At 44.5% G+C, this 22607-nt stretch overlaps 1 protein-coding gene across 2 annotated transcripts; it reads left to right on the top strand.

Annotated features, from left to right (window-relative positions):
• The first annotated feature begins 138 nt into the window (after window positions 1-138).
• LOC112246509 (gelsolin-like) lies at window positions 139-20526 on the top strand. 2 transcript variants are annotated; one of them, XM_024414887.2, is made up of 17 exons: window positions 139-296; window positions 6067-6264; window positions 6734-6888; window positions 7381-7542; window positions 7818-7967; window positions 8162-8251; window positions 8406-8538; window positions 8906-9210; window positions 9547-9680; window positions 9777-9867; window positions 10071-10097; window positions 11648-11818; window positions 11939-12113; window positions 12214-12341; window positions 12422-12499; window positions 18251-18311; window positions 18510-20526. In XM_024414887.2, exons 2-17 carry the CDS (start codon window positions 6072-6074, stop codon window positions 18677-18679), a joined length of 2223 nt encoding a protein of 740 aa, XP_024270655.1. In that variant the 5' UTR covers window positions 139-296; window positions 6067-6071; the 3' UTR covers window positions 18680-20526. The 2 variants fall into 2 exon arrangements, with proteins under 2 accessions (XP_024270655.1, XP_024270656.1); XM_024414888.2 differs by lacking the exon at window positions 10071-10097.
• Window positions 20527-22607: the final 2081 nt, after the last annotated feature.

The raw sequence follows: 22607 nt of genomic DNA, 5'->3' as shown, positions 1-22607 counted from the left end.
TTCAAACGATCCGTTAAAAACAGAGAATCTGCAAGACGCAGCTGTAATAGTCAACCATCATGCTGCGTTGTCATCTGTCGTTGTCATCCAGACAAGGCGGGGTTAAATGCCAGGTTACTCCATTTGTAGGTGGGGGAGGCCCTGTTAATGACATAGAGGGGAGTTGCCCGGGCCAGACCAGACGCACCAATACACCCTGCCAAGCAACATAGTCCTGTCGAATTAAACCCTCTCCTGTCCCGCATCACCAAAATACCCGCCGCGGCCTAGAAAACGTCTAAATCAGACAGCATAAGGTAAGAAATGCCATTTTTAAATGTTAGACATTGTGGAGCGCCACTCCGGTGCCTTTGTTACAATGACACATCAAGTCATTGCAGCAATGTATAAGCCATTTAAAGCTCTGATTTAACCAGAACCGGACCGTTATATTCTTTCTATTATCATTATTGGCTACGTAGACATTGTGGACCGCCCCTCCGGTGCCTTTGTTACAATGACGCTTCAAATCAATGCATAAACGTAGAAGCCTTTTAAAGCTTTGTTTTAACCAGAACCGGACCTTTATATTCTTTCGATTATCATTACAGGCTACGAGATATATTCTGAAAACGAAATTTGCAGTCAGTTCTATAGTACCTGGGATGTTTCGTTGGTTGGACACTATTTGCAGCAACTTTATTTTTTTCTTCCCCCTTCTGTATATGGGTCCTCTATTTCGTCAATGTTGCTTTGTTGTTCGTAAATGTGCGTAATTGGAGTAAAACAGCCATCGTTATGAATGACCAAATGTTAACATAGACAGAATTATTTAAATTGAGCATTGCCATATCATATCTAAGGATGCCATATATGGACAGAGACGAGAAAACGTGGATTAAAACATAGGAAAAGCAATGACATTTGCCAAAAAAAGAGAACAAAAAGAAAAGCACGTCAAATCCAGGTCGGATTATATTTCCACGCACAATATATTTGATAACACCATTATTATATTAAGTATGCTATACTTTCATGCTGCCCCTGTTGTTTAAAGTAAACTATATTTTAAGAAAAAGTAAATATTTTTTTACAACATTATTTACATTTGTATAGACATTTTATATGTACAAATTCTAGAAAGATTTTCTTCTTACATTATTTCTGGTCACTTTTTCATTTTGGAATATCAAAATATTCCTCTTGTTAATGTATATTGTTGAAAAGGCTGAGAAAGGGCGTGTCAATCAAATGCCACACATTTGTTTAGGCCTACTGGGCATATCCCATCAACAGCTGGGCATTCTCCTATCTTTAAATGGACTTCGTAGACACCATAGTAACACTCACAACTCTAAAAACTGTTTTTGCGTGTGTGAGACAGAGCACTCTGGCACTCAGTCAGCAGGGGAATTGTTGTGTCTAAATCTTACACACACAGCTGTGAGAGGGCCCAGACCAAGGCCAGCTGTCTGACACCACAGATTTCAGCACACCTAATCCCCATGTGACTCACTTTATCAAACTTTATTCCACTGTTAGCTGGAACAATAACCAATCATTAGTGTGTGTGTTTATCTGTGTGTGTTGATTATTTTATCCGAGAGAGAGACCAGTATGTAATATGTGTAGCATGAATGTGTGTGTGTGTGTGTGTGGATGAGTGGATATCTGAAGGAGAGGCCTGAGGGAGGAGCCTGAGTGGAGAAAATGAGTCACCCCTGAATCCTCCACTAAATGCTGAGAAATGTATCTTGCAAACAGAATTTTAGATTATCAATGCATTATGCATTGATTTGATTTTAAAACGTAACCCTTGAACTCTAAGATCTGATCGATGAGCAAAAATTAGGGAACATCCAAACAGAAAAATTCTAAAACATCCTCTCTCCTCATTTGTTCAATGTAATCAGTCACACGATTGGTTTATAGAAACAGCTATCAGTTCAATGCAGTGGATCAAATTCAGCATCCCCCCTTCCCAGTTTGAAGGCTTTGCACCAGCCAACCCAGAAGCTTTTCTTCAGTTTATCTGATACTGAGGAAAGGGCTGGTTCACGGGGGAGGGGTGCACCATATGCAGGCCAGCAGCAAGTCTCTGGGGGTGAGAATCCTGGAATGACTGACTCACTTTTACGTGGTTGTGGAGAAGAGGGAGGGGTTATGACTTGCTGAGGTCCTGAGATTTTGCACGGAGTAACACAGTCTCTTTTTCCCATGTGCCAATGAGGCTGGGACCAGCAGTCACATGACCTGTTCTATTTATACTCCCTCCTGTGGGGTGTGGAGTCTACTAAACTACCCCCTCTGGGTCTCTGGCCAGAACACAGAGCAGATTATCATTAGAGAAGTGAGTGAGTGTAGCTTGTGTTGAAACATAACATGCACATAGTAACCTCTGCTAGTATAGCCTAGCTAGCAGTGGCATAGATAATTCAATTCTTTAATCATACTGTATGTTGCACAATAGTAATTCAAATATTTTTTTCAGAATATTGACAATCTTAAGGGGGTTAGCCATCAGTGACTGAGTTGAGAACATACTCAAAACAGCCCCAGACCATTATTCCTCATCCACCAAACTTTACAGTTGGCACTACGCATTGGGGCAGATAGCGTTCTCCTGGCATACGCCAAACCCAGATTTGTCCATCAGACTGCCAGATGGTGAAGCATGATTCATCACTCCAGAGAACATGTTTCCACAGCTCCAGAATCCAATTGGGGCGAGATTTACACCACTCCAGCCGACGCTTGGTATTGCCCATGGTGATCTTAGGCTTGTGTACGACTGCTCGGCGTACACAACAGTTCTTGTGCTTCCAGAGGCAGTTTGGAAATCAGTATTGAGTGTTGCAAGCGAAGACAGATGATTTTTATGCGCTACGTGCTTCAGCACGGTTCTGTGAGCTTGTGTGGCCTACCACTTTGGTGAGGTTTCCACATCGCAATAACAGCACATACAGTTAACCTGGGCAGCTCTAGCAGGGCAGAAATTTGATGAACTGACTTGATGGTGGCATCCTATGATGGTGCCACATTGGAAGTCACTGAGCTCTGCAGTAAGGCCATTCTACTGCCAATGTTTGTCTATGGAGATTGCATGGCTGTGTGCTTGATTATTATTATTTTTGTATTTAACCCTTGATCTTATTTCATCGCTGCGAAGGTCGAGTCATGCGTCCTCCGAAACATGACCCGCCAAACCCCGGTTCTTAACACCCGCCCACTTAACCCGAAAGCCAGCCGCACCAATGTGTCCGAGTAAACATTGTTCAACTGATGAACCGAGGTCAGCCTGCAGGCGCCCAGCCCTCCACAGGGAGTCGCTAGAGGGCGATGAGCCAAGTAAATCTCCCCTGGCCAAACCCTCCCCTAAACCAGATGATGCTGGGCCAATTGTGCGCCACCCTGTGCGACTCCGGATCACGGTGGGTTGTGATATAGCCCGGGATCGAACCTGGGTTTGTAGTCATGCCTCTAGCACTACGATGCAGTGCCTTAGACCACTGCGCCACTCGGGAGGCCCTTTTGTGCTCGATTTGATTCACCTGGTGTGGCTGAAATAGCCAAATCCACTAATTTGCAGGGGTGTCCACATACCTTTGTGTATAGTGTATTTCTGCTTCTAAAAATAAAAGTTCAATATAAATAGTATGGAAAATTATTAATTTAAAAATCTCCAATTAAAAACAACCATTCTATCAGATCTTTCAGCTCTCTAACAGAGTTGACGTTAGAAATAAATCTGATGGAGTCAGCAAAATGTAACCTATTTGAACCAAAATGTATATTCTATTGTAATCTATCAGGCAGATGGAATTGACAGTTTATGGTTGTGACCATGGTGATTCCAATATTGTTTGTTTAAATCTATCAAAAGTAGAGAACTTTATAGACCATGAGTGGTCTTGTTGCACTACATGTAATGAGGACATGAATAATGGGTCCTTATGCTATAGATGACCCTGCTCATCCCTGATTCATTTAGGATTTTTGACAAATCTGACGGATTCTTTTAGCAATCCCAGTTTTTAGAGAAATATTGTTTAAAGCCACAGAGGGCTATTGCAAGAAACTACAGCAAATCATTTTTAAGTTAATATCCATTATTTCCGGTTTTTAGAATGTTTTGGAGAGTTTGAAATTGGCATCCTTTGGTCCGGACAAAGGCATTTCCAGGCATAGTGCCTACACGGAAATTAATAATATTGAAACTATTTAGAAAATTCCCAAAACAAATATTTTCCTCATAAGATTCCCATTAATGTAAATGATTAGCTCAAATAATGCAACACAATTTTAAAAATATATACTATAAAAACAAAGTTTCCCTGCTGAACAAGGATTGTCCCAACTTTCAAGAATCCCTGAGCTAATTTCCTGCTATTCTACACATTTTGCCATGAGGAATTTCCCGCAATGCAAATATATGGAGGCATGGAAACACAGTGAGCTGCAGCTGTTCTCTCTATTACCAGGTCTTCATGTCAGAAAAGAGAGAGTAAAAATAATGTGTGGCTGTTTGTGAAATAAGTCAAAGGTTTAAAAGAGGAGAAGAGACCGAAGAAAAAGGAACCCCAGATTCTTCGGGTCAGGGTTGCATGAATTTTGAACCAACGACTTCTCTCTCCCAAACAAGGTCACGAGCGGATTCTTTCCATGGTTGTGGCCAGTGGGCTGTCAAGAAGAATGGCAAGGCCTGCTCTGATGCTGACGGTTAGTCATACAAACTGAGAAGGAGCCTGCTCAAACCGCAGTCTTTTTCTAAATAAATGAGTTGGAGTCTAGAGTCGACAGGCACGCAGATTGACCGCGGTGCAGAAAACGCTGTGTTTTTAGAAACTGTGTTCTCTCTAGAACACAGCCTTATTTAGGTGCACAGAACAGCCTGTGTAAGCTGTCTGGAACGTTAAGTGTGGATCTAAAGGATTCAGGGTGTGTTATGCTGTGTGGATGTGGGCCTACAATAATAGTAATTTTCAGTATTCTTTTTGAACTGTTGTGTTTTAGAAAATGGATGAAGTCACCACTTATCTTGATTAGTCACTGCTTACGAAATATTTAAAAATATAGGATGTCTGACACTTTCCTCTCAGTGGGCAACAACTTACGGGTCTGGGTGCTGTGGAAACAATGTGTGGCAGGGATATTGTACAGGAACCAACTGAGGCATGATTGCCTGGCAGCTAGACATTTAGGAAATGCTTTTCTATGGTCATTATAGTGACCTGCAAAGGGGATAGGAGGAAGGAGTTGTCTGCCAGTTAGACATCAACAGGATATATTGCTAATGTCTTCAAAATCTAAAAAATGGCCACATGCCAAAATTACCTCAAGTACAGTAGGTGGTAATCTCACTGAGCGTAGGCACACACTTGAAGCTTTTAATAGAGCTCCTCTTGGCTTTTTTGTTTCTGATATGAATGAAGTGTGAAATTTGTGGACCAGTCTCATTGGGCTGTGTGTGTGCACTGTGCTGTAGTTCATCTTCGGTCTCTCCTGGGGAGTCTCCCCTCTCTTCTCTACACACACTCATCCTGCAGTGGAGGCTGCTGAGGGGAGGATGGCTCATAATAATGTCTGGAACGACGCAAATGGAATGGCATCAAACCATGTGTTTGATGTATTTGATACCAATGCACTTATTCCACTCCAGCCATTACCACAAGCCCGTCCTCCCCAATTAAGGTGCCACCAGCCTCCTATGTCATCCTGTGGTGGCACCAGTGCTGGGGCTGTCTGTTCCAAACTGAGTCACAGCACTTCCTGTTCAGAGAGAGAAGGAAACACCCAGAGCACAAATGAGTCATTACACCAACTGGACATTAATAACTCACTACTTGAAACTTTATATCCATGACAACATCTCTGAGTAAAGGGAGTGGCTCCCCTCTGCAAACTATACCCACAAATACTAAAGATTGACGTTTATTGTTTTTCACTAGATCGATTTTGAAAGAGTCCTCACAGAATAACCCATTTCTCTTAGCAGTAACTGTCAAATCCTAACTATAATTGGTTAACAACGATCTTCTATACATCATCCATACCTTCTAACCCAGTGTGTGTGATTTCTCCATGCAGGCAGCATGGTGTACCATCCTGAGTTTGAGAAGGCTGGCCAACAGGCGGGCCTCCAGGTGTGGAGGATTGAGAAGTTTGACCTGGTGGCCGTGCCAGAGAACCTGTATGGAAGCTTCTACACGGGAGACGCCTACCTGGTCCTCAACACCATCAAGCAGCGCTCCGGGAACCTGCAGTATGACCTGCACTTCTGGCTGGGTGAGGACAGAACCAGGAGCAGGATGGGTTGCATTACAAAGCCTGGTGGATATGATTGAGGTCATAGAAATATAATTACTAGAACGGGAATTTTTCTTGATGTCAATGTACTGTGATGGGTGGCCCGGAGGCCATATTGAGTGTAATTCTATCTCTATGATTGATGTACACTGGCAGAGTGCTGAGTCAGGCCCATTTTATTGTATTGATCATGCCTACTTTTAGGTAGCCTGTTAGATTGAACCTTAGCAGAATGTTATGGGAAATGTACTAAGTGAGTGATGCCCAAACTAGGTTCATTCATTGTACCGGTATGTATCAATTGGGTTTTGCTTTAGGGAAATAGTAATCAGTGACATCTGTGAAATCTAGCAGACTAAGCAGCCATTGGGGGATGGGCCTCCATTGATAGACCTGAGAGCAAAACGTTGTAATTCAGTGTGTAACATCTGTGGTTTCTCTGCTCCAGGCGATTTCTGCACCCAGGATGAGAGTGGAGCAGCAGCCATCTTCACAGTCCAGATGGATGACTATCTGGGGGGTAAACCCATCCAGTACCGTGAGGTCCAGGGACATGAGTCCAAAGTATTCCTGGGTTACTTCAAGGCTGGACTGAAGTACTTGGTGAGATATTATTTGAGATCATTTTCTTTTGTCATTATTGCTACAATCCTGTCCATGATACATGATATTGCATTCATACCTCAGGCGGGGTTATTGTTATGCACTATGCAGTAGTCTATACCTGAATGGTTATGGAGTAACCGACCTAATCAACCTTTTAATGGGAATAAAGTATAAAGTATTCCTCCATACAATTCATAGAAATTGGAATTGTATGGCGAAATGTGTCCTAGAAATGTGAATGATTCCATTAAATGTTTTTAAAAATTCATTTAACCTTTATTTTACTAGGCAAGTCAGTTAAGAACACATTCTTACTTACAATGACGGCCTACCGGGGAACAGTGGGTTCACTGCCTTGTTCAGGTGCAGAACGAAAGATTTTTACCTTGTCGGGGATTCGATCCAGCAACCTTTTGGTTTCTGGCCCAACACTCTAACCACTAGGCTACCTGCATAATAACTGTACCATATCATTTGTCACTGTTTTAGAAAGGAGGTGTGGCATCTGGGTTCAAACATGTGGTCACCAACGAGGTGGTTATGCAGCGGGTGCTGCAGGTCAAAGGTCGCCGTGTTGTCAGGGCAACGGAGGTGCCTGTCAGCTGGGACAGCTTCAACCAGGGAGACTGCTTCATCCTGGACCTGGGAAGCGTGAGTTACCATCAGCCTGAGGGAGACAGGGGGACTTTTAAGTTTCATATAGGACACGGCGTCATCAAACATTGGTGTCACATTTAAATGATAAAACAGAGAAGCATGTACAATGTAAGTTTTACATCTTGCTTACAGTAAAATATAAACATTTAATAGAGAGATTGTACAAGTACCCTTAGAATTCTTGCAAACTAATTCCTGGTCGATGCTGACCACATAATAATCATGATACATGGGATTTTATGCGCCTGTATCCCTGTCTCCTCCCACAGGAGATCTACCAGTGGTGTGGCTCCCAGAGCAACCGCTTTGAGAAGCTGAAGGCCACCCAGGTTGCCAAGGGTATCCGTGACAACGAGCGCAGTGGGCGAGCCCGCGTGTACGTGTGTGACGAGGGGGCGGAGAGAGACAAGATGATAGAGGTGAGATCATAAACTACTAAAGAACAGGAGGGTCTTCCTGCTCTCTTTAACTCTCTCTATGTCTGTGATTTGTTGACATCCATTATGATGTTTAATGATGTATAATGGATGTTTGAATGGACTCCAGCTGTGGTAAAATTATTGTTTTCTTTTCTGAAGTATATCTAAAAGGGATTTTCTCTGTGCGTCTTCAGGTTCTGGGAGATAAATCAGACCTGCCTGAAGGATCCTCTGATGACATCAAAGCAGATGCCTCAAACAGGAAAATGGCCAAACTGTACAAGGTTGGAGAACAGTGAACAAACCACTGAAACGAACATCCAACTGGTCTAGTTGCATTATGAGGACTTTTCACATTCACCTGTGGCTATCAAGAGAAAAACACATCTCTGATCTCTCCTCTACAACTCTTCTTCTGTCTCTCCTCCTCTCCCCCAGGTGTCCAATGGCAGTGGAGACATGGCCATGTCCATGGTGGCAGCAGAGAACCCATTCTCCCAGAGTGCACTGGAGTCCAGCGACTGCTTCATCCTGGATCATGGCTCTGATGGCAAGATCTTCGTCTGGAAAGGTCTGTTGGGGTCACCCAATATCAAATATTATCGTCAGCTGATTCAGCAAGTCAATTAAAACACAATAGCTAGACTTGTTTTGGCATGGTATGGTTGCTTTCATGTCCATTTGGTAACACTTAAAGTGTAGCATTACAGACCACATTTAAAGAATGAGACATTGAACAGTGTCACATGAACTCCCTCCAAGATAATATGATGCAACTAGAAGGGGGTTCTTCTTTTAAAAGATAATGGTCTTCTGTTATCAACCATGCTGACGGATATACGTAGATGTTGATTTTCAGTCATTAGAATTTCTAAGTGGTTTAATTAATGAAACCTATTTTTTTGTATTTCTCTTCCCTCCCGCACACTCTCACCCAGGCAAAGAAGCCAACCTGGAGGAGCGTAAGGCAGCCATGAAAGCAGCAGATGAGTTCATCAAGAAGATGGGCTACCCCAAACACACCCAGGTGCAGATCCTGCCGGAGATGGGAGAGACGCCGCTCTTCAAGCAGTTCTTCAAGAACTGGCGTGACAAGGACCAGACGGAGGGTCTGGGCGTGGCCTATGTCTCCAACAGCATCGCCAAGATAGCGAAGGTGTCCTTCGATGCCGCCACGCTCCACGACTCCCCTGCCATGGCTGCCCAGCACGGCATGGTGGACGGGGGCAACGGAGAGAAGCAGGTGAGCGGACGAGAGGAGGGGCTGGAGCATGTGTAGACAGCAAGCCTTCCCATTAATCTTTCTTAGAGTAACTATGTATTGCTATTAGCAACTATCAACTTTACATAGTAGGTCTATTGTACAGTAATTGCATTCTGTGAGGAATGCATTCTGTGCAGTCATGTGTGGGTTTCGGCCAGATGCAGTCAAAACAGGAAGGATATTAAATAGTAAAACAGATAGCAATCAAATGAGAGGGACATGATTATGCGTGATACACACTGTATTTACATATCCAGCTTTGTTTCAGTAGCCTGCCACAACTAGGGGTCACATCATGTGTATGTTCATGTACAGATCTGGCGTATTGAGGGATCAGGCAAGGTGGAAGTGGACCCCTCCACACACGGACAATTCTATGGGGGAGACAGTTACATCATCCTCTACAACTATCACCATGGAGGACGCCAAGGGCACATTATCTACATGTGGTAAGATAGACATTAAAGTAGAATTAAAATGATGGAAAATAAACAGTAGAAACTATCATAAGAGATATTTTGCATGCTAACTGGAGTCTTTCTCAGGCAGGGAAGTGATTCTTCCCAGGACGAAATTGGTGCTTCAGCCATCTTGGGTGCCCAGTTGGACGATGAGCTTGGTGGTGGGCCTGTGCAGGTAATGAGTGGGTGTTTGTGAATGGAAGAAGTGGCTCTCTTTCCCGTCGCATATTCCTTTTTTCTATACTTTCCTCTTGGCCTCATCTGTATTCAGCCCAGTAACCTCCTTCCTTACCAGTGTGTCCGCTCGTTCTCCCTTTTCCTCCTCTCCCTCCTCCTCTCATTGCTTCCTGTCATTTCCTGACTCTTTGTTTTTTCCAGGTTGCTGGGGCTCCTATTACCACCCAGGTACTCCTCTGCCAGGGCTGCATGACTCAGTACATAGCCCAGGCATGGGGGACTTAGAATCTGTGTATTTAACTGACATGGCTCAATGTGTTTACAGAGAAATCAAACAGGACATTCCAAAGCCATGTTTATGAGGGAGTTCCCTTTGCCCTCCCTGATTCTGTTGCATTATCTATTTAACTAGGCAAGTCAGTTAGGGACAAATTCTTATTTACAATGATGGCCTACCCTGGCCAAACCCTCCCCTAATCCTGACGACGCTGGGCCAATTGTGGAATCACGATCAAACCCAGGACTGAAGTGATGCCTCTAGCACTGCGAAGCAGTGCCTTAGACCGCTGCGCCACTCACGACCACTCTGACACATACTACTGTTCCCAGACCAGCCTATTTTCTGGCCTGCAGTGGGGGGAAAGAGCTCTCTTGCTTGTCCTTAAGAACTTAGTTCTACTCAAGCAAGGACCATTGCATAGGTTATCTAGAGGCCAACAGTGATTCTAGATCATGCCTTGGCTCTGTATAAGGTTTGATGCTCTGGGAATGTCTGTGACCATCTCTTGCTGTGTGTCTGTCTGTGTGTGTCTGTCTATGCCTGTCAGTGTCTCACCCTCCTGTCTATGTACAGTGTGAAAATGTTTGCCGTGCACTGCGTAGTTATGTTATTGATGTGTTTTAATGCATGACTGACACTGATCCCAAGTTTGTGTAGAAGCCCACCAGGGTGAAAAGTTCCATCACAAACCTGTTAATGTTCCAAGCAACTGTCCATGAAGTCAAAACGCTGATGACGCAGGTCATCTCCCATACATTTGTAACAGTATAATTCACAGTCACGCAAAATAAACAGCATTTAGACTAACTTAATGCATGGAAATAAGTCAGCACAATAAACATGGAACCTTGCCTCACAAGTTTTCAGTACAGAGGCTCCTTATTTCACTCAATATGCCCCTAAGCTCTCTAACCCTCCGTCCAGCAGTCTCCAATTTTGGGAGAAAAAATCTGAAACTACGCTTTGTGCAGGCCAACGCAGGTCCCAAACTTTCAGGAATGGTGTTGAGAGGAGAGTAAACACACTCTTGAGTGACTGAACAGTGAGAGAGCCACACAGTCCATCGGCCTGGGAGGGGGAGAGAAGGCCCCCATTGTGCTGGGGGATGATGAGGCAAGCTGGCTGCATCCAGCAAACAGGACGCCCTGCTGTCAGACAGCTAGACATACAGACAGGCGCACAGCATGCTGGGAGATTAGGGTAGGGAGCGCCATGGAACACTTAACTCTGTCAGAGTTTTCCTAGCCTGTTGTTGTTCAGAGCTCACTGATGCCACCCGGTGGGGTATTATTGTAGACGTATGCAAGGCTACAATTATATTCTTCCAAAGATCCACTGCTTCCTGATTTTCTCTGCATTTGGTCTCAGAATTTCTTATTGCACAGACAATTATTTTTGTAAAATTATCCAGCATGAATCACCATGATTAACAATGTGTCCAACTGCTGTACATCACAACAGTATAGATGTTTGTTAAGTAGTTTGCTCTGTGGTCCAGGTGAGAGTAGTCCAGGGCAAGGAGCCAGCTCACCTCATGAGCCTGTTCAGGGGGCAGCCCATGGTGGTGTACAAGGGAGGCACGTCCAGAGACGGGGGTCAGTCCGCTCCTGCAGAAACACGACTCTTCCAGGTGCGCTCCAACTCTGCAGGGTGCACAAGAGCTGTGGAGGTGAGTAACATGGCGATAGTGCCCTGTTTTTCTGAAATTAGCTACTCAACTGCACTATATTTAAATACATGACACTCGTGGTCATTTTCCACACACCATGTTTCATCCATCCACCTCTAGGTTGATGCTGTGTCCTCCAACCTGAACTCCAACGACACCTTCCTCCTGGTGACCCCAGCAGCCTCGTTCATGTGGGTGGGCCAGGGGGCCAGTGACACTGAGAAAAATGGCACCCAGCAGCTCTGTGACATTCTGGGGGTGTCCTCCTCAGAACTGTCTGAGGGTGGAGAGACTGGTATGTACTGTACATTGTGGCAATGAACATAGGCTTTTCTTTGCTCTGTGGCTGGCTGTAGCATGCCCTAACCAACTGCCTGCTGTGTGTCTCTGTGCAGATGACTACTGGGAGGCTCTGGGAGGGAAGGCAGCATACCGCACCTCCTCCAGACTGAGAAGCAAGGACAAGATGGACGCCCATCCACCCAGGCTCTTTGCCTGCTCCAACAAGACCGGAAACTTCATTGTGAGTCCCATATGATTACTTTCAGCCATTTGTGGTTAATTAACCTGGTCTTTCTAATGCTCCTGGTTTCCTCCACCCAGATTGAGGAGGTACCTGGGGAGATGACTCAAGAGGATCTGGCTACCGATGATGTCATGATCATGGACACATGGGATCAGGTAGATACATTAGCATGTGGTATTTTCTAAGATGTGAATATGATTAAGTGTGGAGATGTATTAACAGTAACACAGTGGATAACAGAAATGTTAATGTCACTTTAATAATGTTCTCATACTGTTTTACCCACTTCATGTGTATATACTGTATTCTAGTCAAGGTTCATCCTATATAACTACTGCTCGACACACCTTTTCTATTAATATAGTGTCCATCATTTCTATACATATCATCATATACATACATGTGTTTTTATTTTATTTCACCTTTATTTAACCAGGTAGGCAAGTTGAGAACAAATTCTCATTTACAACTGCGACCTGGCCAAGATAAAGCAAAGCAGTGCGACAAAAAAACAACAACACAGAGTTACACATAGAATAAACAAACGTACAATCAATAACAATAGAAAAATCTATTTACAGTGTGTACAAATGGAGTAAGGAGGTAAGGCAATAAATAGGCCATAGTAGCGAAGTAATTACAATTTAGCAAATTAACATTGGAGTGATAGATGAGCAGATGATGATGTGCAAGTAGTGTGCAAAACAGCAAAACAAGTCAATTAAAAACAATATGGAGATGAGGTAGGTAGTTGGATGGGCTATTTACAGATGGATTGTGTACAGCTGCAGCGATCGGTAAGCTGCTCAGATAGCTGATACTTAAAGTTAGTGAGGGAGATAGAAGTCTCCAACTTAAGCGATTTTTGCAATTCGTTCCAGTCATTGGCAGCAGAGAACTGGAAGGAAAAGCAGCCAAAGGAGGTGTTGGCTTTGGGATGACCAGTGAGATATACCTGGAGCGCATGCTACGGGTGGGCGTTGTTATGGTGACCAGAGAGCTGAGATAAGGCGGAGCGTTACCTAGCAAATCATTATAGATGACCTGGAGCCATTGGGTCTGGCGACAAATATGTGGCGAGTGCCAGCCGATGAGAGCATACAGGTCGCAGTGGTGGGTGGTATATGGGGCTTTGGTGACAAAACGGATGGCACTGTGATAGACTGCATCCAGTTTGCTGAGTTGAGTGTTGGAGGCTATTTTGTAAATGACATCGCCGAAGTTGAGGATCGGTAGGATAGTCAGTTCTACGAGGGTATGTTGTTAGCATGAGTGAAGGAGGCTTTGTTGCGAAATAGGAAGCCAATTGTAGATTTAATTTTGGATTGGAGATGCTTAATATGAGTCTGGAAGGAGAGTTTACAGTCTAGCCAGACACCTAGGTATTTGTAGTTGTCCACATACAGTGGGGCAAAAAAGTATTTAGTCAGCCACCAATTGTGCAAGTTCTCCCACTTAAAAAGATGAGAAAGGCCTGTAATTTTCATCATAGGTACACTTCAACTATGACAGACAGAATGAGAAAAAAAAATCCAGAAAATCACATTGTAGGATTTTTAATGATTTTATTTGCAAATTATGGTGCTGTTGGCCGGGGTTGGGGTAGCCAGGAGGAAAGCATGGCCAGCCGTAGAGAAATGCTTATTGAAATTCTCGATTATGGTGGATTTATTGGTGGTGACAGTGTTTCCTAGCCTCAGTGCAGTGGGCAGCTGGGAGGAGGTGCTCTTATTCTCCATGGACTTTACAGTGTCCCAGAACTTTTTTTGAGTTAGAGCTGCAGGATAAATATTTCTGTTTGAAAAAGCTAGCCTTTACTTTCCTAACTGACTGTGTGTATTGGTTCCTGACTTCCCTGAAAAGTTGCATATCGCGGGGACTATTCGATGTGAATGCAGTACGCCACAGGATGTTTTTGTGCTGGTAGAGGGCAGTCAGGTCTGGAGTGAACCAAGGGCTATATCGGTTCTTAGTTCTACATTTCTTTTGAAAGGGGCATGTTTATTTAAGATGGTGAGGAAATTAATTTTAAAGAACAACCAGGCATCCTCTACTGACAGGATGAGGTCAATATCCTTCCAGGATACCCGGGCCAGGTCGATTAGAAAGGCCTGTTCGCGGAAGTGTTTTATGGAGCATTTGACAGGGATGAGGGATGGTCGTTTGACCGCGAACCCATAATGGATGCAGGGAATGAGGCAGTGATCGCTGAGATCCTGATTGAAAACAGCAGAGGTGTATTTGGAGGGCAGGTTGGTCAGAATAATATCTATATCTGTTTACAGGGGTTGTACAGCTTGGAGCTGAGGGGGGTAGAACGGCTGGGGTCTATGACAGGCGACAACAGTGAGATACTTATTTCTGGAAAGATTAATTTTTTTAATTAGAAGCTCGAACTGTTTGGGCATAGACCTGGAAAGTATGATACAACTCTGCAGGCTAACTCCTCCCCCTTTGGCAGTTCTATCTTGACGGAAAATGTTGTAGTTGGGGATGGAAATCTCTTTAAACCTAGGTGACGATGAGAGAGGTTGCAGCTCTGGAGGCGCTAGTTATGAGGTCAACGCATGTGTGGGATGTGGGACAAAAGAGGTATCTGAGGCATGTTGGGGGTAGGGGCTCCGCAGTAAAATTAAACAATGATAACTACTCTAAACAACAGTATACAAAGCATATTGACATTAGAGAGAGACATAAAGCGAGCCATTAAGCAATCACAGGTGTTGATTGGGAGAGCTAGCTAAGACAACAACGGGTAAGACAGCAGCAGCTAATCAGCTAAGACAACAACAACAGGTAAAATGGCGATGAATGGGCAGAGAGGGTCAGTTAAACTACACACAGGGCCTGAGTTGGAGGCTGGGGCCGACAGATAAACAAAATGGAGTACTTTGATTAATGAACAGTCCAGCAACATCAGCTATGTAGCCAGGTGATCATCGGGTCCAGTGAACAGCAATAGATGAAACAGGGAAGCCGTTAGGTAGTCGTTACTATGCTAGCAAGCGGGAGACACGGCATTAAAAAAGATAACAGGCCGGGGCTAGCAGAAGCGTCTTCACCGACGTCCAGCAAAGGCCGGTTGAGGGCACAACGGACGGAATTACGTCGGCAGACCAGTCGTGATGGATCGGCGGGGCTTCTTGTCGACAAAGGCCAATTGGCAAAAGAGGTATTGTAGCTGGAGTCATTTCGTTTGCTAGCCGGGAGATGCGCCTGGCTCGAGGCTAACTGGTGCTAGCTTCGTGACAAGGGCGTTAGCCACGTAGCATCTAGCTAGCTGCGAAGTTCCGATGCAAAGGTCCAGAACTTATGGCAGGAATCCGGTGATGTAGTGGCTTCTAGTCGTGTTAGTAAAGAGTCCGGGAGGCATCAGCTGTGTAGCCGAGTGATCATAGGGTCCACTGAGCAGGCTGGGAGATGGGCCTGGCTCAAGGCTAGCTTCGGGGCTGGGCCACTCAGTAGCAGCTAGCTAGCTGTGATGATCTGGAGTAATGGTCCAGAGCTTACGGCAGGAATCTGGTGATGTAGTGGAAAAAAGCAGTCTGGTATGCTCAAGGTTGATATCGCGCTGTGCAGACTGGCGGGTATTATCCAGGCTAAAAGTGGCTGGTGTCTGAGTTAAAGGTAAAGGCCGCTAGCAGTGGCTAACAATAACTAAATAGCTAATTAGCTGGTTAGCATCTGATGGCTAGCTTCTGATGGAGGTTCTAGCTATACGGTCTAAAAATAGCAGATCCGTATCACATTGGGTGAAGCGGGTTGCCGGAAGGTATATTTAATTTAAAAATGGAAAAAGAGATTTAAATATATTTTAAAAAGACGGAAAAAAATGTACACGGGACAATGACAAACGCGTCTGCACTACTACGCCTTCTTGGATCAAGTGCATTCGGAAAGTATTCAGACCCCTTCTCTTTTTCCACATTTACAGCCTTATATGCCCAGGGTCCCTATGAACGTGCCTTAGGCATGCTGCAAGGAGGCATGAGGACTGCAGATGTTGCCAGGGCAATAAATTGCGATGTCCATACTTTGAGACGCCTAAGACAGCGCTACAGGGAGACAGGATGGACAGCTGATCGTCCTTGCAGTGGCAGACCACGTGTAACAACACATGCACAGGATCGGTACATCTGAACATCACACCTGCAGGACAGGTACGGGATGGCAACAACTGCCCGAGTTACACCAGGAACGCACAATCCCTCCATCAGTGCTCAGACTGTCCGCAATAGGCTGAGAGAGGCTGGACTGAGGGTTCAAGGACAACAAAGTCAAGGTATTGGAGTGGCCATCACAAAGCCCTGACCTCAATCCCATAAAAAAATTGTGGGCAGAACCGAAAAACCGTGTGAGATCAAGGAAGCCTAAGTGACCCAAGAAAGATAATTTTTACCAGGTTTAAATGTCAGGAATTGTGAAAAACTGAGTTTAAATGTATTTGGCTATGGTGTATGTAAACTTCCGTCTCGAGGGCCCGCTGATAACATAGACTCTTCTTGACCCGGGCAATTCCATGCGAGGTGTTCCCAGGAGCCACACTCAAAACACCTCCTTTGGTCTTCATCCACCTGGAGTCGTCGGCGGCGGGTCGACTCTCCCCAGTCTGTCTCTCCGTGGGTCTGCAGTCTTTTAGCCCGGATGACTGTCAGATTGGAGAGTACGGTGGTGGGGTCATCCATCCGTCCTAGCCTGCATCTTGTTCAGCAGGGCCTCAGTATTCTGGTGCGTCTCCACGACTCCCAACAGGTCCTCCAAGGTCTGGGGCGCGCATAGGCTTGTCGCCCTCTTCATGTCATGAGATAACGCCCGTAAGAAGTGATCCATGACCACTTTGTTGATAACGGGGAGGTTGTACCCGTAGCGGCTGAATACCTCCCTCGCTAACCGTAGTTAGCCTCCTGTTCGATGTCGAGGTCATAATATGTCTTATGGGCATCTCCGGACAGGAGCGGTGCCAGCAGACTCACCCACTTTGCCTTGGGTCATCCTTCCCGAAGTGCTGTCCATTCAAACGTGCAGAGGTAGGTCTCGATGTTGTCATCTTCCATTAGCTTGATTAAAAACTGACTGATTGGGATGCAATTCAGTCTGCGTTTCTCCTCGCAGCTTCCTGACTTCCTCAAGCGGGCTTCTGTAGACACGGTTCTTCCAGCGTTCGTTCCTGACTGTACTGTTGCGCTTGTTGGGCCCGAACTAACTGAGCTATCAACTCGTCCATGCTGATACTGCGTAAACGTCAACCCTGATCTGACCACGTTGTCAGACTTGCCCGCATTCTCCAACACTTGTGGCAGACCAAGGGGTTTGATCAAGACTTTTACACAGATCAGACACTGACATAAATGTGATAAACACCCTTGAAACTGATGTATTTTAAACAATAAAGGAAAAGAAAAGAAGCCAGTCTCCTCCAGGAGACCTCTTCCGGGTTACCACCTTCTGGGCTCTGGGGAATGCTGTCTACTCTGGTGTAGAACACCGAGCCCCTTGGTTCTAGAAGACCGTGAGCATGTCTATCCAGTAGCAACCTCTTACTACCTCCAACCCTCCTGTGTAGCTTTATGGGCCCCGTATGGCTGGTGAGCAATCAGCCCCTTGGTTACTCACCAGCCTCAATCAGCCCCAATTAGTCTTGGCCGGAGGACCCGTCGAGATCTGGCACATCCAGCAGAGGGAGCCACCGCTGCGTGATGTAGACTCTCTGTCACCAGGCCTCGATGAGTCTCCCCTGGTGGCTTGTCCGCGGTACGCCACAGTATTGTTAGGTGTTACTGTTGGAGCTAGGAACATAAGCATTTCGCTACATCCGTGACAACATCTGCAAAATATATGTACACAACCAATGAAATTGATTTGAATTGCTGTACGTAGTCTAATGTAGGTTGAATATCCTCTTCTAGGTGTTTGTCTGGATCGGGAATGAAGCCCATGAAGAGGAGAAGACTGAGGCTATGGCCTCCGGTAAGTGAATATGGAAAACTGTTGCTGAATTTAATTATTCATTCATTATCATCTAGACTGTTTTCCATAGAGAATGTACATGGCATGCTGCCTTTTGAGTGCATTACTCATGTCATGACCAAAATCATTTGATTGAGAAGTTTACCACTGGGAAAACTGCCCTCTATAGAACCCTCATTTAATCCCCTCCTCCCCTAGCTGTGCGTTACATTGAGTCAGACCCTGCCAACCGTGACCACAGGACGCCCATCGTGAAGATCAAGCAAGGGTTCGAGCCGCCCACGTTCACCGGCTGGTTCCTGGGCTGGGACCATGAGTACTGGACCAGCGACCCCCTGGAGCGTGCCATGGCTGAGCTGGAGCTCTGAACCCTCACCTTTAACCCTGCTGCCTGGCTCTACAACACACACTGAGCAGCTCCAGTCATGAGACTTTTAATGGTTGAACCCTTTATGCCCTGCCAACGTCCTTACCTCTGACTGCCAGTGGGAGAAGGAGGCTTTTTGGAATAAATCAAAAAAAGATATATCGAGAGAGTAGAACAGGCTTTCATACACCTGTTGAGCTGACACAGAGCACTGGTACACTATATTAATCTCTCCTGATAATACTTTATTAGCTTTTATACATATGCAAATAAGCATGTAAGAGACCAATAATAAGGGCTTAAATAGAACCGCAGGCTTAGATAAGGGAATCTGCATGGATATTTAAATATATTTTGTGTGAGATATGCTATAAATATATTTCTACGATGTCAACAGACTGTTTCTCGCTATTCAGAATCTCACAATTTCAACATGAAGAACTTAGCATATTACACTGAACAAAAATATAAACGCAACATGTAAAGTGTTGGTTCCATGTTTCATGAGAATGAAATAAAAGATACCCGAAATGTTGCATTCGCACAAATAGCTGAGGAGTATTTCAGTCTGTAATAAAGCCCTTTTGTGGGGAAAAACTCATTCTGATTGGCTGGGCCTGGCTCCCAAGTGGGTGGGGCTATGCCCACCCATGGCTGCACCCCTGCCCAGAAATCCATAGATTAGGGCCTATTGAATTTATTTCAATTGACATTCCTTATATGAACTGTAACTCAGTAAAGTCTTTGAAATTCTTGCATGTTGCGTTTATATTTTTGTTCAGTGTACAATCTTCTGAACCAGAGGCAGGGGGTAATGCAGGAAAACACACTGCCAGACATAACCCCACCCAAGTAATACAACCATTATAGCCTTAATCTATAATACTTCATGTTCAGTATGAAGTTACTCATCAATGCAGCGGTTCTCTGCCATAATGGAAAGGAATGCTGCGGTTCTCTGCCATAATGGAAAGGAATGCAGCGGTTCTCTGCCATAATGGAAAGGAATGCAGCGGTTCTCTGCCATAATGGAAAGGAATGCAGCGGTTCTCTGCCATAATGGAAAGGAATGCAGCGGTTCTCTGCCATAATGGAAAGGAATGCAGCGGTTCTCTGCCATAATGGAAAGGAATGCAGCGGTTCTCTGCCATAATGGAAAGGAATGCAGCGGTTCTCTGCCATAATGGAAAGGAATGCAGCAGTTCTCTGCCATAATGGAAAGGAATGCAGCGGTTCTCTGCCATAATGGAAAGGAATGCTGCGGTTCTCTGCCATAATGGAAAGGAATGCAGCGGTTCTCTGCCATAATGGAAAGGAATGCTGCGGTTCTCTGCCATAATGGAAAGGAATGCTGCGGTTCTCTGCCATAATGGAAAGGAATGCAGCGGTTCTCTGCCATAATGGAAAGGAATGCAGCGGTTCTCTGCCATAATGGAAAGGAATGCAGCGGTTCTCTGCCATAATGGAAAGGAATGCAGGGGAGAGGGACTGAACCAGGCCAGTTGTGTTTTCATTTGGTGTGTCACAACAGGAGCACCTTCATTTCTTTATTTTTTTTCTTTATTTAACCTTTAACTAGGCAAGTCAGTTAAGAACAAATTATTATTTACAATGACGGCCTACCCACAATTGTCAATGGTTTTCCCAGGCCTTAGTGCTTCTATTCTAGGTGGCTCACTCCTCTCCTCACTGGTCAGTGCATGTTGGCCTGGCTCTGTCTGCAGCCTTACAATGTGGTTCTTCACCGGGAATCCAAAGCTTTGCTGCTATAACTCTCATTAGCCACCACATCACACCTGTCAATTGTTAACCCCAATTGTTTCAATAAAAAACCCTATGTCACTGACACTAGATGTGTTGAGGGTTGTCTCCATCGTATACCATTTCAAGTGTGTATATACTTTTTATTTAAAGGTTGAATCATAGTGGAAAGAACACGCTACAGCTTTGAAGGTAACACTAACATACAAGTTCATGTTTTGTAGTACAGGTTAATGATGTGGATGTGAAAATATTAACTTGATATAGGGATGGGCGATATGGCCTAAAAGTAATATCTACATTTTTTTCAGAGGTTTGGACAATTCACAATATATATCTTTATCTTGTTTTTCTCTAAACAAATTAAAAAAGGCCAAGACATAATTCTTAACCGAATTTTCTTCATTAAAAGAAAAAAATACAAGGCCTCAAAGCCTATTTGTGCAAAACAAATTAACAAACCCACACGTCTATTCTATTGTTTAGGAATGGTTGACCACTAGCTGTTGGAATATTTAATTTATATAATTAATTTAGTTCATTTGTTATAATTAAAAACAGCCTATGGTTATTTGCTATTGGATTGGCAGAATGACAACTACTAACACATTAGCCTACAGCTGGCCTGAACATAACTTTTTTGAATACACTTTAATTATCCAATGTCACACTTACCGATGGCGAGGTGAAGCCTGTGCCCAAAGCACTGCAGTCCGGTCCAGTTGTTCAAGCGCAATGTTGTTGTTTTTTTGCTCCTGCTGTCAGTTGTCATGTACACCTGTTGGTCTTCGCTCATCTTCCACGATGCCAGAGTCGTTGAGACCCTGGGCCATTATTTCACCCGTATGATCATCAGGGAAGTTAGACGTCTGGAGGCAGACATTTCGCAATTTCCAGTCTTCATTGATGTAATGGACTGTCAAACTTCGGTACGGCTCTGACGTTCTGCTCGACCATAGATCGACTGTGGTGGAAAAATAAGAAACACTAGCCAGCTTCTCTGCGACTCTTTCGCGGGTAGCAGTGTATAATCGCGGCAGGGCTTCTTCCGTTAAATACCTACGGCTTGGCAGCTGATATTTGTAGTCAACTGTACTTATCAGCTTTTTAAAGCCTGACTTTTCTACTGTAAAGACTGAAACCATATATTTCGCCATGTAATAGGTCAATGCATCCATTCTCATTCCACCTCAAACATTTCTTGTCATAAGGGATTACGTCTGAAAAGGATCCGGCTATGGTAGCTTCTCTTTTAATTATTAACAGACGTTTTGGGACTCAGGCGACTGGAATCATCATTGCGTAGTCTCACGCATTCCTCCCATTCCCACGTGTTTCAGTTGCAGGTGATGGAAGGGGTTGGTTGTGCTGCTGCTTTTCGTAGCAATTCTCTTTCGACACATTTTGCACAGGACATTCGTTTGCTTAACATCAGACCTCTTAAACCCGAACCCCTTCCATATTACAGAAAAAAATGTTGCTGCCCTTTTTGGGGATGATTTCATTCTCACGAGAGGCTGAGCTGGCTTCCTCACTTTCCATGTGGGTGGAATCTTACCGCTAGTACACCTCTCCGGCGTGGTTACAACCTGTGAAAGGCTGTCTAGGGCTGTGGTGGATAACCTCTGTGCACGTGTTGGCACGCAATTGGAACATGATTCGACATTGGGCTGACAGAAGAGACAGTGAGATGATTCGACATTGGGCTGACAGAAGAGACAGTGAGATGATTCGACATTGGGCTGACAGAAGAGACAGTGAGATGATTTGACATTGGGCTGACAGAAGAGACAGTGAGATCCTGCATTTGTAAAACGTTACGTTATAACAGAACCTCGATTATTGCGATACAGGCATTTTCCACATTGTGTTTTAGCACGAACTCAAATATATTCTGCCAGCCCTAACTTGATAAGAAATCATTTCAATATGATGAAAATAGGCTACAACAGAGCAGTTTAGTAACATACATAATAATGGAACAATGTCCTTTACACAAACAGCAGAGTAAACATAAAACACATACCAGGTTTTATACAGTAAAGTAGTTTATACTGTATAGGATCTGTAACAGCATCTGATCACAGTGTTTTTCTAATTCAAAGACATCTTTGATCTGGATGGAACCGATCACTAAATTCTGTGCCAATACAAACACTGATCAGGAC

Source organism: Oncorhynchus tshawytscha, linkage group LG33, assembly GCF_018296145.1.
Source record: "Oncorhynchus tshawytscha isolate Ot180627B linkage group LG33, Otsh_v2.0, whole genome shotgun sequence".
In the NCBI taxonomy this organism is placed as follows: Eukaryota; Metazoa; Chordata; class Actinopteri; order Salmoniformes; family Salmonidae; genus Oncorhynchus; species Oncorhynchus tshawytscha.
This window is presented reverse-complemented; position numbering and strand designations above follow the sequence as displayed.